Source organism: Nesoenas mayeri, assembly GCF_963082525.1.
Source record: "Nesoenas mayeri genome assembly, chromosome: 1".
NCBI lineage: Eukaryota > Metazoa > Chordata > Aves > Columbiformes > Columbidae > Nesoenas > Nesoenas mayeri.
The window spans coordinates 90,234,086-90,248,729 of NC_137541.1; the positions used below are offsets into that span (position 1 = coordinate 90,234,086).

A 14,644-nucleotide genomic window follows, 5' to 3' on the forward strand; every position below is an offset into this window, starting at 1 on the left:
AAAGCAAAAACATATCAAGGGAAACATTAGATGATGTTAATGACAGACATCACTCCCAGCATTGCATATCACAAGCTGAAGAAAAATAACTTCATACCAATATATCATGTGAGACATGCTCAGTATTGCAATGAAGAGATAATCACTTAAGAAACCCTGTCTCAACAATTTTAGAAATTTAGCTTTGCTACTGACAAATGCACAAGCCCTTATTTCTGAATTTGTATGAAGAGATGAATGCCGTTTAATAAAAATTTAAAAAATAATTATTTTCATTTTAGTTAAATTCTGCCAGGATTTAGAGAAAGGATTTAGATAAACTGGTTCTCCTATCACTACTCAGTAAGACTTCTGAAAAGAAAGGTTTTCTTCCTATTGTGGATTAAGTGTCTGAGTTAAATATATGTTGATATATACACAAAATACAAAAGGCCAGTGTGATTAAATGTGAAGTTCCCCTTTCAGCTGCTCAGAGACAACATTCCCTGACAAAAAGTAGAACAGAACTCTTCTGCAATTAAGTTTTTCAAGATCTTTCAGGTCTTTTTAGATGCAACAAAAGAAAAGCTCCTTCCTCTCTCTTATAGATACTCTTCTAGTTGAAAACCATGTACTTTCAGATCACCTCAGGTTCTCTTTCATAATTCATCCATAAACACAAAGATGCTTTTTCAGGGAGAGCATCAGACAAAGTCTTGGCTGTTCCTTGCTTCCCTATAAGACAGAGCAGATGAATTAATATTCTATCCTATTAATTTATTCTGCTGTTAATGTTCTTCATGAAGAAGATGCCACAATCGCTTCTGGGCAACCTGGCACTCTATGTAACCTGTTTTCTCCCTCCTAGGTTGTTTGGTTTGAGTTTTTTTTTATTTTTGTTTGTTTGTTTTTAATTAATATTAAATAAATACCCTTATCAGATCTGCATAGCTTTTCCTGATGATGATACACTTGACATGAGCAGGTTGACCTCCACCAAATGTTCTTCTTGGCTTCAAGTATCTTTATGGAACTGCTCTGCAGACCACAAATGAGATCCTTGCTTTCATTCAGTATCACCAGCATACTATTCTTTTATCACTTTGTTTTGCTCATATTCTTCCCTTCACATCATGTTTTTTCCCCAAATTTTTTTCACTTTCCTGCTTCTTGTTTATATTTGAAATACATGCCTGTATATTCTTTTAGCTAGCCAGGCATGGACAGATTGCTATGAAATTCCCTAGTGTACGTACGAAAACTGAAAAAATGCAGTTCAGCAGATAAGCATCTTAAAAATAATGAGTTTAAAAAAAAAAAAAAAAAAGGTATCAAAACTTTACTTTCCAATATAAAATTCACCTAAACCTGGAAGCCATTCTATATCCTTTCATGGTTTATATTCTAGCATTTCTACATTCTTGAACCTTTTTACTTTAGGGTGTAGCTCCTCAACAAGCTGACTTTGTCAGTAGGACCAGCTTTACAAATCTCCATACCTTCCTCCTCAACCTCAGCTATCTCTTCCCATCCTTAACTCAGCCAAGCAGGGCTCCCAGCAGGGTCACAGTCTTGGATAAAATCAAGGAGGGGATCAGAAGTTTCCACCAGGAAAAACCCAGACCATGATTCCATCTAGAGTGCAATGACATGTAACCAGCACAAGGGAAGGGGCACTGAATGCCACCCAACAGCAGGAGCCAGCAGGCACGCACCGCTGCAGCTCACTCTGCCAATGACGCTGCTTTCTGTGAACCACTTCCACCCTCAGCCAGGGCCCCATTTTAAAAGGACCTTTGGAACCAAATGACTCGTGCTGATTGAATGAGATCTACATCAAAAAAAGCTCGCTTCGCTGGAAACAGGCTTCTTGGCTTGCTTAGGATTAAATTGTTTCATTTTTCCCAAAGAGTCAAGATTACCTTCTACAGCCTAAACACCACAGATGCTGGTGCCACATGCGGTACTTGGGACTGGAGAACAGGCTCACTGGGCTTAAATGATGCACCTTATCACTTCTCACTATCAACCCCCCTAAAATCTTAAGGGCTTTCCTCCCTCTCATCATTGCATTAATCATGTAACAGTCACTAATGACACATTTGGGAACACTATACAGTGTTTTCTGCACAAATTCTCTGAAGATAAACACAAAATAGTAAAGTTCATAGGCCCACAAACCACCTTACACTCCCTGTTAATAAAACAAACAAACAAAACCAAGGTGAAGCGAATGTAATTACACCATACATTCTTATGTTGCAACATAAGCCCATGTTGTCCATAGGGGTCTATACTCAGGGCTGCAGTGAACACAATTATTAAGATATAGCATTCACAATTAACATTGATTCTTAGGCAAAACATAAGACATTCAGCATTTATGCTAAAACCTACCCATTCTTTTTTTTTTTTTTTCCCCCAATATGCTTATGCAATCCAATTGTTAGTATCTAGATGTTTTACAACCTGTATTCTAAGGTTTTTTGGTGGTGTTTTGTTTTTGTGGGGGTTTTTTGTTACTTTTTTGTTTGGTTGGGTTTTTTTCCTCTCTCTCCAAGACAAAGTCTGCAATTAAAAACTGTTACAAATGTTGCCTCGGTGGCTACATTATATCACACCACCTAATTGTTACACCTTTGCTAAGAACTGAAAACAGACTAGTAGTATATACAGGTTCTTCATGAACTAGGTATTGTCACCCCCCACTTTTGGTTATATCTGTATTATTAAAGTTTGGCTCCACTCATCTTCATCCTTGCCTTGAGCTTTTCTGGAGTGGTGCATTTTCTGAGTGCTTTGCCATGGCAGGTACCAAGCATGCCATCTCCAGTCCAGCACATCTAGAGTTAGGCTTGTGCTTAACCACCCACACGGTTTTGCTGGATCAGCCAGCTTTCAGAGAGCATTTCAGCATTTGCCCTTGCTAGATTAGGAAGATGAACCTCCCAAGTCTTCAATTATATGGTTGACAAACTATTGTTTTACATTATACACCCAGCAATAGGACTCTACTACTCCAGGTTTTGAATTTGTTTCGTACTTGCTTTTAAGTAGTGAGAGAGAATAGCATGATCCCAGGAATATAGAAAACACCTCTGCTTTGCCAGCTTGCTTCCATGAACTTAACTATGCAGGCAGTCATGTACAAATTGTCACAACTACTCATTTCCGTATTTACACAGATTTTACTTTCATTTGATAGAATTAAAAAAAAAAAAAAAGCGTGGAAATATTAAATAATGCTCTGAGTAATAACAACATTGTCAAAATTAAGACTAGAAACTAAGCCTCTCAACCACTTCCAAAATATGTAATCTACTGCCTTCCTGCTGTTTCTGCCAGACATTCCCCTTTCTCTTACGTATGAGTATATCCAATGTGGTTGGGTTAATCTCCAGCGAAGGCAGAGGGATCTCTCCTCCTCCACTGTCTTGCTGCTATTCCCTACAGTCTTGCCAGTATGCCTAACCTGATTAGCATCACTCCTGTTCTTTAAATAATCAAAATTAAACTCAAGGTTCAAAAGATCCCGTTCTGTATCTTCTGCATAAACCTTTCTTTGTGTGATTTTCCAACACTTTCGCTCCTCTGCTGCTGAAAATCTGTTTCAACCTTTCTGTAATAACTTGGACAGGTGGTGTTTGAATCAGAGGCATATTTGTGGTCCAAGTTTTTAATCATTACACTTATGCAGAATTGGTTAGAGATTCTTACATGGAAGACAAACGTTCATATTCTGCACTGCTGCTCAAAAAGTAGACATACATAAGCAGAAGTACTCTAACTCAGGTTAGGAGGGGTTATGGTCAAGAAAAATATCGATTTAATGGAACAAATTTAAGCACATGGTTTGAGAGATAATTTTCCAACTGCCTCTAAAACCATAACAATTACAATCAATCACATTTTCAAAAGGCCCTCATGGCATCTCCATATGGTGTGAGAAGTCTGCTTCCTCCAGCCTCATTCTTCGTAACAATCCCTCGGAACTTGCAAATTAAAAGCCCATCCCCTTCTTCCTTTATTAATCAACCCCACCCATGTTATGCACACATCAGGCTGTGAATGTGTTGTGTCAGATAAAAAAAAAAAAAACACACTACGGCAGTGTGCAAAAGCAATAGAGCACAAACACGCAAGTTTTGATGAGACTGACCAGATGCAGAGCTCATCAAACTGAAAGTAACCACTGTGACATTTTAACAAGGAGAAGGTACAGGCTGCTAATTACTCTTTGCGAAGGCAGGAATTAATGGCCATTCTCCTACGGAAACAGGGACAGCTGGCTAAAATTCAACTCAGAGAGCACTTCTGGATGTCTACCCTGCCTCTTTCTCCCTCTGCTTAGCGGCAAAGTCTCTTCCAATGCAGCAGCTCCAGCATTTACTTCTCATGCGGTTCAGATGTCATCTCTCTTTCTCCCTCTTCATGGACAGATGACTCCCCAGATACTCAAACCCTCTTTGCTACTGCATTAGGCTAGCATTATTGTTTTTAACTTCTCTTCAGATTAACTCAGAAACCATTTAGCTATTTAATGTGATGATTTTTCATAGAATAGTTCGGGTTGGAAAGGACCTTCAAAGGTCATCTAGTCCAATCCCCCTGCAATAAGCAAGGACACTTTCAACTAGATCAGTTGCTCAGAGCCCTGTCCAGCCTGGCCTGGAATGTCTCTAGGGATGGGGCATCTAACACCTCTCTGGGCAATCTGTGCCAGTGTTTCACCGCCCTCATTGTAAAACATTTCTTCCTCATGTCCAGCCTGAAATCTCTCCTCCTTTAACTTAAAACCATTATCCCCTGTTCTATCACAGCAGGCCCTGTTAAAAAGTCTGTCCCATCTTTCTTATAGGTGCCTTTTAAGCACTGAAAGGCCACAATAGGATCTCTCCAGAGCTCTCTCTTCTCCAGGCTCAACAACCCCAACTCTCTCAGTCTGTCCTCACAGCAGAGCTGTTCCAGCCCTCTGATGATGTTTGTGGCCTCCTCTGGCCCCTCTCCAACAGGTCCATGTCTTTCCCATACTGAGGCTCCAGAAATGGACACAGGACTCCAGGTGGGGTCTCACCATAGCAGAGGGGCAGAATCACATCCCCTGACCTGCTGGCCACGCTACTTTTGATGCTGCCCAAGATACAATTGGCCTGCGATGTGATCGCAAATTGCCAGCTCATGTCCAATCTTTCATCCACCAGTAACCCCAAGTACTTTAAAATCCATCCGTGTGAGAGTCTCCCTGAAGAATGCGAATGAGCAGAAAACCATGAGTCTAATAATACTATCAAATACAGATGTGGAAGACCAAAATCTCCATGAAGTTTCAGCATATTACAGGCATTCTCAAACCACATCCACAGACCAGTAGTAGTTAGGAAGTTTTCATCATACATGTGCAAAGAGCCACAGGTTAGCTAGTATTGGTTTCTTCTCTATTCCAGCTTCCAAGTGGTAATTAAAAAGATGACTGCCAAAAATTCAGACCTTTTGAGTAATATTATTTCTATATGTACCAGTTCATCTAGATTAGGAATTTCCACAAGGGCAACCTGTGTCAAGCCTTTAATACCTGACCAAAAGACAGGAGTTTTGATTAAAAACCATCAAGCAATGGAAAATCTACCACATTTATAAATAAGACTTTTCCATGTAACTGCCATTAAATTAACTACTTCAAATTAGGTTTACTAGTCTGATTTGTCAAGCCTCATCTCTCAGATACAGGATCAACCTTCCTCTATATGGGACAGATTACAAAGGCCTTGGGTTCAAATATCCTCTTCAAGTCACAGGTCTTCTATGACACGAAACACTTAACTCTCATTTCCCTTGCAGTTATATAACTTGAGGCAGAGTCATTCCTCAAGCTGTAACCCTGTCATTTCAAAACCTTCTCTTAGACAAACTAAATACTATTGAGCTACTTAATTTTATCCTGTGAGGGAGGTTTTCCAGACATCAAATTGTTCTAAAGCTCTTCTCAGAGCCCTTTTTCATAACGAATTGTGGACACGACAACTAGATTCAGTACTCTAGTAAGCAAAATTCATTCACAGAATACACATACTTTGATATTTATACATCTAAGAATTATGTTTTCTCTCCAAGCTGCCACTTTGCTTTGGCTGCTCATGTTCAGCTGATTGTCTACCATGGCAACTTGGTCAGCTTGGTTGTCATCTACATGGCGATGCCCATACTTTTCACTCTACTTATCTGCAAGCTTCACAGGCTACAGGTTTGTCCTCTTTCAAATTATTAGTGAATATATTAAATAAATTGATTCAAAAACACATACTTTTCATTTTCTTCAAGTACATCAAGTAGAAAATTATTTTGCACATCTGGTCTTTTTACATCCCTCCATATGTTGATTCTTAGTCCACTGTCGTTACACTTAAAAGTATTTTAATTGGAGCACCAGCACTAAATCAGATGCCTTAAAAGAGTCTAAGGAACTACTTCAGCAGTTTGTCAACTGAAGCTGTAATCTCATAAACAAAACTGAGCTTAACATTCCCATGCTCCACTGATGCTAGGATCAACATGACATTTATTAACTTCTCAGGAGCCTTACTAAATCAACTTTTCAATCCTTCCCCTTTAGTCTGACCGAATACAACATACTTAAAAGTAAAATACCAACACTTTACTCTAATGTCACATTTGTGAAGCCACTCATGCGCTGCGCGGTCAGGAGAACTATCAGAAGCTGATCTACAAAGACAAGTCAGACAATTTCTTAAGAGTCAAACTTTTGGCATGTATGTTGAATGACATGAGCAAGGATACGCTAAACATTTGTTAAATGAAAATGAAAGGAAAACTTTAAAGCCCAGTGGCAACAAGATGCATCTTAAATTTGTAGATGAAATTTATGAACATGCCCAAAACCTTCCTTCTGCATCAAAGGACAGTTTAAATACATTAGTATTTTAACAGAAAATAGTAATGAATAAAGAGCTCTTTCCTCCATTCCCCTTTGCCCCAAAACAAATTATTTCCTTTTCTGAAAAGCTTCAAAATGAAAAAAAATCATCCAACTTTTCAGCAAGATTCCTGAGGCTACCACTGTTCCTGGGAAACCAAATGGTAGTAGCAGTGACAAAGTCTTCTCCTAGTCTCCGGCAAGGCTGTCGGGGCTTGTCTTAGAGAGAGAGGGAGTATTTGAACAGAAATTTGTATGTGAAGTTTCTGGCTTTCATTTCTGTGCTTAAGCTTAGGCCACACACATAGCAAAGGAGCAGTAAAGACATTAAGTTAAATGGAAATTATAAAAACAAGTTAGTTTGAAATTAGAGGGTTAAAGGAAAGCAAAGCTGCTATGCCTTTTAAAATAAATACAAAGGGAACTGGAGGAAAACTAACAGAAAGCAGAGAAAGGTAAAGAAGGAGAAAATGGAACCAGAAGGAGGGGGAGGCAGGAACTTAGGCAATGCAAGAGGTGTTACAATCAGCTGATTAATTTAAGTGTTGGAATAGCACAGAATGTATTATATTCAATTAAACTATTCCACTTCGAAACTGGTTTGATTACAGACAGCATTAAGCAATGCAGATTGTTTTAACTGAAACAATTTTTCCTCTCAGACCTGTTTATGCTGCTTATTTACATACTGTTCTTTGCTTGTGTAGCAAAGCTAGGTCAGCTTCATTTTCTGCATTAGCAGCACTGTGTCACATAGACTATGTGACCTAAACAGCATATGTTAGTATAAAACAGAGATTTTTTTTTTTAAATCCTCTTTCAAAAAGCAACTAAAACATAATGGAAAATAAAATGGTATAAAATCACAGATATGCCACATTTTACAATGAAAACGTACATGAAAAATGCAAGAACCAAACCATGTCTTTACACTGAACGTGTACCTTTAAGTTTAAGGGCTAGAACTAAGTGAAATAAGTACGATGGCCCACGATCATCCTTGCTGAATAACTTAATCTGTTTTACATGTGAGGGAATTGAACAGCCATACAAAGGCTAGGGGAAAGAAATATAAATGTTTCTGAGTGAAGCCTACTTCGATATTGGACAGTAGGATTATACCAGATTACATCAAGGTTTTTCTTCTGGCATCTGTCAAGCATAGTAACCAACATTAATGTAGAATCTGTTCTATATTTGCCAGTCGGTTTAGGTTTCCAACATTCCTATGAAATAAATGTTACTGGCCACTAGCACATAAACTTGGTACAATATCAGAAAGAGATTTGTAAATTATTTAAGTTTATTAAGGCTAAAATTATTGAATTACTAGATAATGGAATAGACAACCCATCATACAACTGTTTTCAAATGGCACATTTGCAGGGTTGGGGATCAACAAGAGTACTTACAAATGGCACGAAAATAAGAGATATTAAAAAAAATAATCCAGTAAAGCTTCAAAGCAGCAGCAACTGCTGTCCTCCCAATAAGCAGAGCATAACAGAATTTTTAAAAGATGTCATTAAGAAAAAGCACTCAGGAAAAAACAAGCAACGGAGACTGGTGTCACCAGCAAAATGCAGTGAGTTCTTCTAGCCAAGCTGAAGTGGAAAACTCTTGGTAGAGGCACACAAGGCTACAAGTTCAACACAATAAAATACTTCTCTAGTTCTCCCATTTTTTACTCACAAAATAAACACTGGGAACTATCCTACAGACAATTTCCAGTCATTATTAAGGTTTCCTCCTTTGTGTTGAAAGCACGCATTTTCCATTCAACCAAAATAAACGCTACAAATTTAGCCATCAAATTTAATTGACGACTTTTAAAAGTCTGTTGTCACTGCAATTCTTTCTGCATTTGGTCTTTGTGCGTTCAGAAGAAATACTTCCTCCTCCATTTTTCCGTACACAGCACTGCCCACAGGTGAAGAGCAGATCCACAATGTTCATACACTGAGGCCCCAAGACCTCCACACTGCTTAAGCAGATATACTGCCTTCAGTAAAATATTTCAGCAATTTAAGAAACACTGGAACACTGAAAAACCAAGACTCTGCTTCAAAATAAGGCAAGTCACGAAATCACATTAACACAACAAAATTAGAGGCTGTATTTCATGTTGCAAAATTGATATGAGAAACTGAAATGACTAAGGAAACCCATGTTTCTGATCTTAAAAGTATTAACATCCCCTGGAAAGCCTAAGCAACATAGTGCTGTGCTACTTTCTGGAAGTATAATAGTATATACTGAGTCATATGAAATCCAAATACCCCTCAGAAAATAAAAGCAGCAGCTGGATTTCCATCTGTTTAAGATGTTTCAATAATCGGAAATACAATCCGCACAGTAACATATCTCTGAATTTTTTTTACGTGTGTGTGTGTCCCTTTTTCCACCTGTGAGCCTTTTCTTCATCATGGAAGATGACTTAGGAGTTTTCATCTTTGCAAAATTGTTCTTTGAAACCAAAGACCCGTAGTTGTTCTGGAAATATTTTTGTATTAACTCTAGTACTTATGCCAATACTTGGAAAGGAGACAGTGCTGTTAACATTTAAAATAGTGGAAAAAAAATATTTTCCTTTGTTTCTTCCAAGGAGAACTACCATTATAACTAATACTCTAGTAACATTTCCTTTGCAAAATGTCTCCTCCATACATGGCTAAATGCTGGGCTTGCTCCTTCTGGTCTCAGCCCCATGAGATGTCTATAGGTATGTACCTAATTCTAATCAAACAAGCAGTTCCATTATAGTGCACAGAACTATTTACCTATTTAATTACAGGCAACGAAGCTGGTACTCTGCTGAATCAAGGCCTTTATTACTATTTTGAATTACTCTGCAATAAAAGTCATAATAGGAAAATCCAAGAAGCAAAAAGAAACAAAAAAACAAAACCCCAAAATAACAAGTCAACAAAAAATATTCATAATCTATCTTGCTTAGATAAGCCTTATTTGAATTCTTCTGTGTGGCTGGAGTATTCCCCTTGATGGTTCCACGGGCATCCCTGACAACAACAGATCCTGCTCTGCCATTTGAAAGAAAAAGTTTCTTTATTAGAAAGCAGAAACTGATTCTTCCAGCAAACAATGGATTTCTTCAAAGATGCTAACAGTATCTGAATCAAAACCAGCCAAGAGGTAGCAACTTCAGAAAAAATAGGTTTAAAATGTATTACTCCCCTTTCAATCAATTACCAGCAGTCCCCAAATGCACCGTTTTTTACAGGGACAAGAATACATGTTCTTTGTAAACAGCAACAATGACTGGCAATCCCCGAGGAAGAAAGAGACTCTCTGATCTCTCCTCAGGCAGAATAAACAAAGTTCTTCCATCTCTGAAAGCTCTTAGTTAGAAACTAATGGATTAACAGAACAATAATCTCAGCCTGGGAAAAAAAAAGGGGGGGGGCGAGGAGAAAACACAACAAAAAAACAAGCAACAAAGCCCTCTAAAACAAAACAAAAGATTGCTCTTCCTGTTTGATGTATCTGGTACACTTCAGTGATGCAGAAGGAACATCTGGACAAACCCCACAAATGCCCACTTACACTGGCAGTTAATTGACCGACCAACCAACCAACAGCACTTGGAGGGACAAAAGATAAACCTGAAATGAACCTGCTAAACAATATACAGAATAACTAATAAAATATGCCCATAGTTTAAATGAGGAGTTGAGGGTAGCTCTGGGTTAAAGTGACCAGTGAAAATTGTCACACCTCTTTAGCAGCTTCTAACATGACCTGAAAGGTCATGTTTACTTGCAACACAACAATTGCTCAGCCATGGAAGCTGCGTATTTCTGAAAGAATCCACAGTGGACTGACTTAGACTCTAAAAGCTGCATCTTCATTCAGATGGACTACAGAAACATGTATTTAAAAAAAAAATAAAAAAATCACTCTCATTAGAATAGTGAAAATTCAATGGGATTTTTTTTTTTCACCCTGGGGATTTAGACTGCTCCGAGACAAACACCACGGTAACAAATAATCAATTTTGTATTATTGAAAATAGCAAATAACAGAGTAGAGCATAATGACTACCTTAGATAGAAGTTAATGATAAAGAATTGGATGAAAAGCACCAAAGCCTTCGTTCAAAGCAGCCTCAACTCTGAAGAACACACTTATGCAGGCAAGCGTTTGGTGGGAGATACCACACATTTGCCTACGTTTTATGTAAAAAACAAGCCCTTTTACACATGTGCTGTGCTTTTTGCTGCCACGAAACTCACAACTAATCTGCGTGGGTTATTTTTTCCACAAGCAAGCAAGCCTGCAGCAATTCTCATGTTCATCGAAGCTACAAATTGCTGTGAGGGCAAGTTATTAATATAAGCTCTTCATCAAATGAGGTTCTCAGAAGCGTCTAAGGCACTGATTAACAAACAGTGTAATTCCTTCCTCCCCTTCCTCCTATTCTAAACCAGGGCCACGGTAGGTTTGGGTTTCGGTTTTCCAAAGCTAAGCCTGAACAAGGTGCCTGGAGCAAGAGAGGGTGAAGAGCTCCACACCCCATTTAGCTGAGAGGCAGCTGTGGGAAGGGAAGGAAAGGAAAGGAAAGCTGGGGGCTTCCACCCAGCTGCTGCTCCCGAACTTGCAGAAGCAGACAGAGAATGACTTTTGGACATACGTAGTCTTATTTCTGCACATTTTTAAAATTTAGGAAGCCATTGCATTCTGCACAAGCATTAAGCATGATGTGCCTCTCCAGAGGTCAACACAGATATACCAGGGATATACTTGGCCCTGCACAACATACTGCTCCTTCTCCTGCCCCCTTTACTTAGGTGTCCTGCTTTTCTGAAACCCTGTCCTAGGTAAAATATCTGCACACCAAAGTTTCTTTTTATGTATTTCGGATTTGATCTCGTTAATCTGAACAGGAAATTTAAACCGTGCTGGTGTATACATTTCTCATAACACTTCACAGAAGACGTATTCCCCAACTTGCCTCATGTACTCCACACCTTAACAATAAACATACAAAGCAGCCTCGGCCCCCCCTCCCCACGCACACGCTTTGTTCAGCGATCCATTTTTCTACACAGCCAAGTTCACTAAATAAACATGACCAGCAAACCTGTGGCACTCATCCCAGCCCAGCGCTGTTCAATGTATGCAATTACGCTCATCTGTGAAGAAGGCTACCGGTGGAAACCAAAGACGAGAACATCAGCATTCCTGACTAACGTGCCACGCCACAACCCAGCGCAACAAAAAAAGCTCCTTAACATACCAAATTAGACTCTTCAGAGCAGAGGGTTTTTGGTTTCTCCCACTCCAGAGCAGAATTGTGGCTACCGCCCTGCAGCTAACCGTGCCAGGAGTTTGAGAACAAGGCCAAGAGGCCCGAGCTGTTTCACATCTACATGGACTGTCCCAGCTTCCTAATAAAGGAAAAGCTCTTGGCTGCAGGAAATGAAACTGTGATTTAGATAACGATAACAGTCTCCAGCCCCAAGTTAAGCGGCACAGGTCTACCGTGAGTGCTACCTACAGATAGGTCATTTAGTGCACAAACCACTGAACTAGCATCACCCTGCTCCTTAACAAAGTGACCGCTATGCTTTTTTGTTTATTCCAAACCACAGTCGTGGGGAGCTGGCAAGGAAGCATCTGGTGAAGCCTCTCCTATTGCCTCTTCAGGTCTCCAGACAAATGCAAGCCTTTTCCTTCTCCTATATATTCACTCTCCCTGTCAGACATTACAGTCACGATACTCCTGCAACTGTAAAGATGCTCTTGCTTCAGCAGCCTTGCTTCCGATTTTATTTTTTTTCCAGGAAATAAAAAGCAATGTTTCATGCTCATAAAAGGCTGGTGGATATTTGGTGATGCACTGGTGTGTCAAATGCTTACAGTAAAACAAAACCCCAAAAAGTAAAAGCCTTCAGGGTGCATTTATGAGACCAGTTGAGATGAACAGTGTAAGACAGCAATACACTTTGGATTTTTCATGATTGCTGAGAACATACAGCACAAGATCCTAAAGTTTTTCACTGAAAGAACTACTGTGATATCCACTGTCTACCTGATGAAGCTGTACTGACTTCTCTTCCATTTTAAACATGAACCTGCGCAGTATCAAGAATGACTCAAAAATTAAAAGCAACATGATAAAAGCAAAAAATAAATACTACACCTGAGGAAATAAGGCCCACTCAGTCGCTCAACTAGGGCAAATATTAGGCTGCGTGAGAATCTGAAGGAAACTTTATCTGTGCTTCTTTCCTATGTACACACAGAAATCAGCCACTAGACCAAAAAAAAAAAAAAAAAAAAAAAAGGAAGAGGAACAAATACACAAGAAGTTTCCAAACATTTTCATCTTGTAACATCTCCCTGCACTAAAAAAGAATTATTAATAACCGGGTTTCCATAAGCCACAGATTTTGCATTGAAACTTAGACACATCAGTAATATTTATATTGCATTAACATCTGATTTACACCAAGCCAAAAGAAAACACCAAGTGTCAAAACTGAAAAGAAAAAAACAGACAAACGAAGAAGCCAACCCCCTCACAGACTTTCTGCTTTCAGTTTCCAAGGAAGGGGCTGAAACACGAGGAACAGGCTGAGACAGCCCCACCGCCCTGAGCAGGGCAGGGCAGCAGCCCCGGAGCCGCCTTATCCATCGCTAACGCGTCTTCCACACAGCGCTCCGCCGTCTGACCGACTTCAGCTGAACTCCGCCGGGCCGGGGAAAGCGGTTTCGCGGGGCGCCGGCGCTCACCCGAGGGCCGGGCAGACACGCAGCAACAACCCCTTCACGTCCCGCCGCCCCAGCGCCAGGGCGGGGACCTGCCCCGCACCGCACCGCCGCGTTAAACACATCCCCACCGACACCACCCGCTCCGACCGTGTCAGCAGTCGGAACATCCCCCCGCTTCCCACACACACACACTCGCCCCCGGTTCCAAACTCCGTGTGACAAGCCGCCGTCCCGGCTTGGGGCCGCCGCTCTCCACGGAGCGCAGCGCGGCCGCGCCAGGCCCACGACCGGCCGAGGCGCCTGGCGGCACCTCAGCGCCGCGGCCGCAGCCCCAGCGGGACGTCCGGGCCGGGCCTCCCCCGCCGCCAACACACCCGCTCCTTCGCCCTCCCTCACCCACCGGTGTCGCACCATCTCCGGCACGGTCCCACGTCCCTCATGGCTCTCCTCTGCCGGGGGCAGGTGGGACGGGGCGGAGGACGGCAGCGGGCGCCCGACCGCGCCGCACCGGTGTGGTCCGGTCCCCCACGTACCTGTTCGCGCCCGCCGGCCGCCCCGGCGCCGCTGCCCCCTCGCCGGGTGAGCTCCTGACGAAGAAGCGGGAGAAGGTGCTGTGCCAGGAGGGGCCGGCCCGCCGCCGGCTGCCCCCGCCGGACATCTCCGCTGCCGTCCCGAACGGGACACTGATGGGACGGGAGCCGCCGCCAGCAGCCACCCGGCACCGAGTCCCCGCGGCGGCGGCAAACACCTCCCTTCTCTTCCGAAGCGGGCGGCCACCGCCCGCCCCCGGGGAGGAGCCGCCGCTCCGCCCCCGCCCGCCCCTTCCCGCCGGCGGGGCGGCCGCGGCGGCAAGGGAAGGGCCCCGGGTTGGCGGGAAGGAGCGTCCAGGGGCGAGGGGCGGGAAGGACAAAAGTTGCGCCCGGGGAAGGCGGGAGGCTGGCTCCGGCGGGGAGGCTGGGGCAGGAGAAGGGAGGTTCACCACTGCCTCTGCTCCGGCAC

At 41.9% G+C, this 14,644-nt stretch overlaps 1 protein-coding gene across 1 annotated transcript in view; it reads right to left on the minus strand.

Moving 5' to 3' along the window:
* CRYBG3 (crystallin beta-gamma domain containing 3) overlaps positions 1 to 14,370 on the minus strand; it is a 93,871-nt gene extending 79,501 nt beyond the window's left edge. The window contains exon 1 of the mRNA XM_080350358.1: positions 14,179 to 14,370. Within this exon, the coding sequence (XP_080206484.1) occupies positions 14,179 to 14,303 (125 nt within the window). The 5' untranslated portion in view covers positions 14,304 to 14,370. The remainder of the gene's footprint in view (positions 1 to 14,178) is intronic.
* Between the last annotated feature and the right edge of the window lie 274 nt (positions 14,371 to 14,644).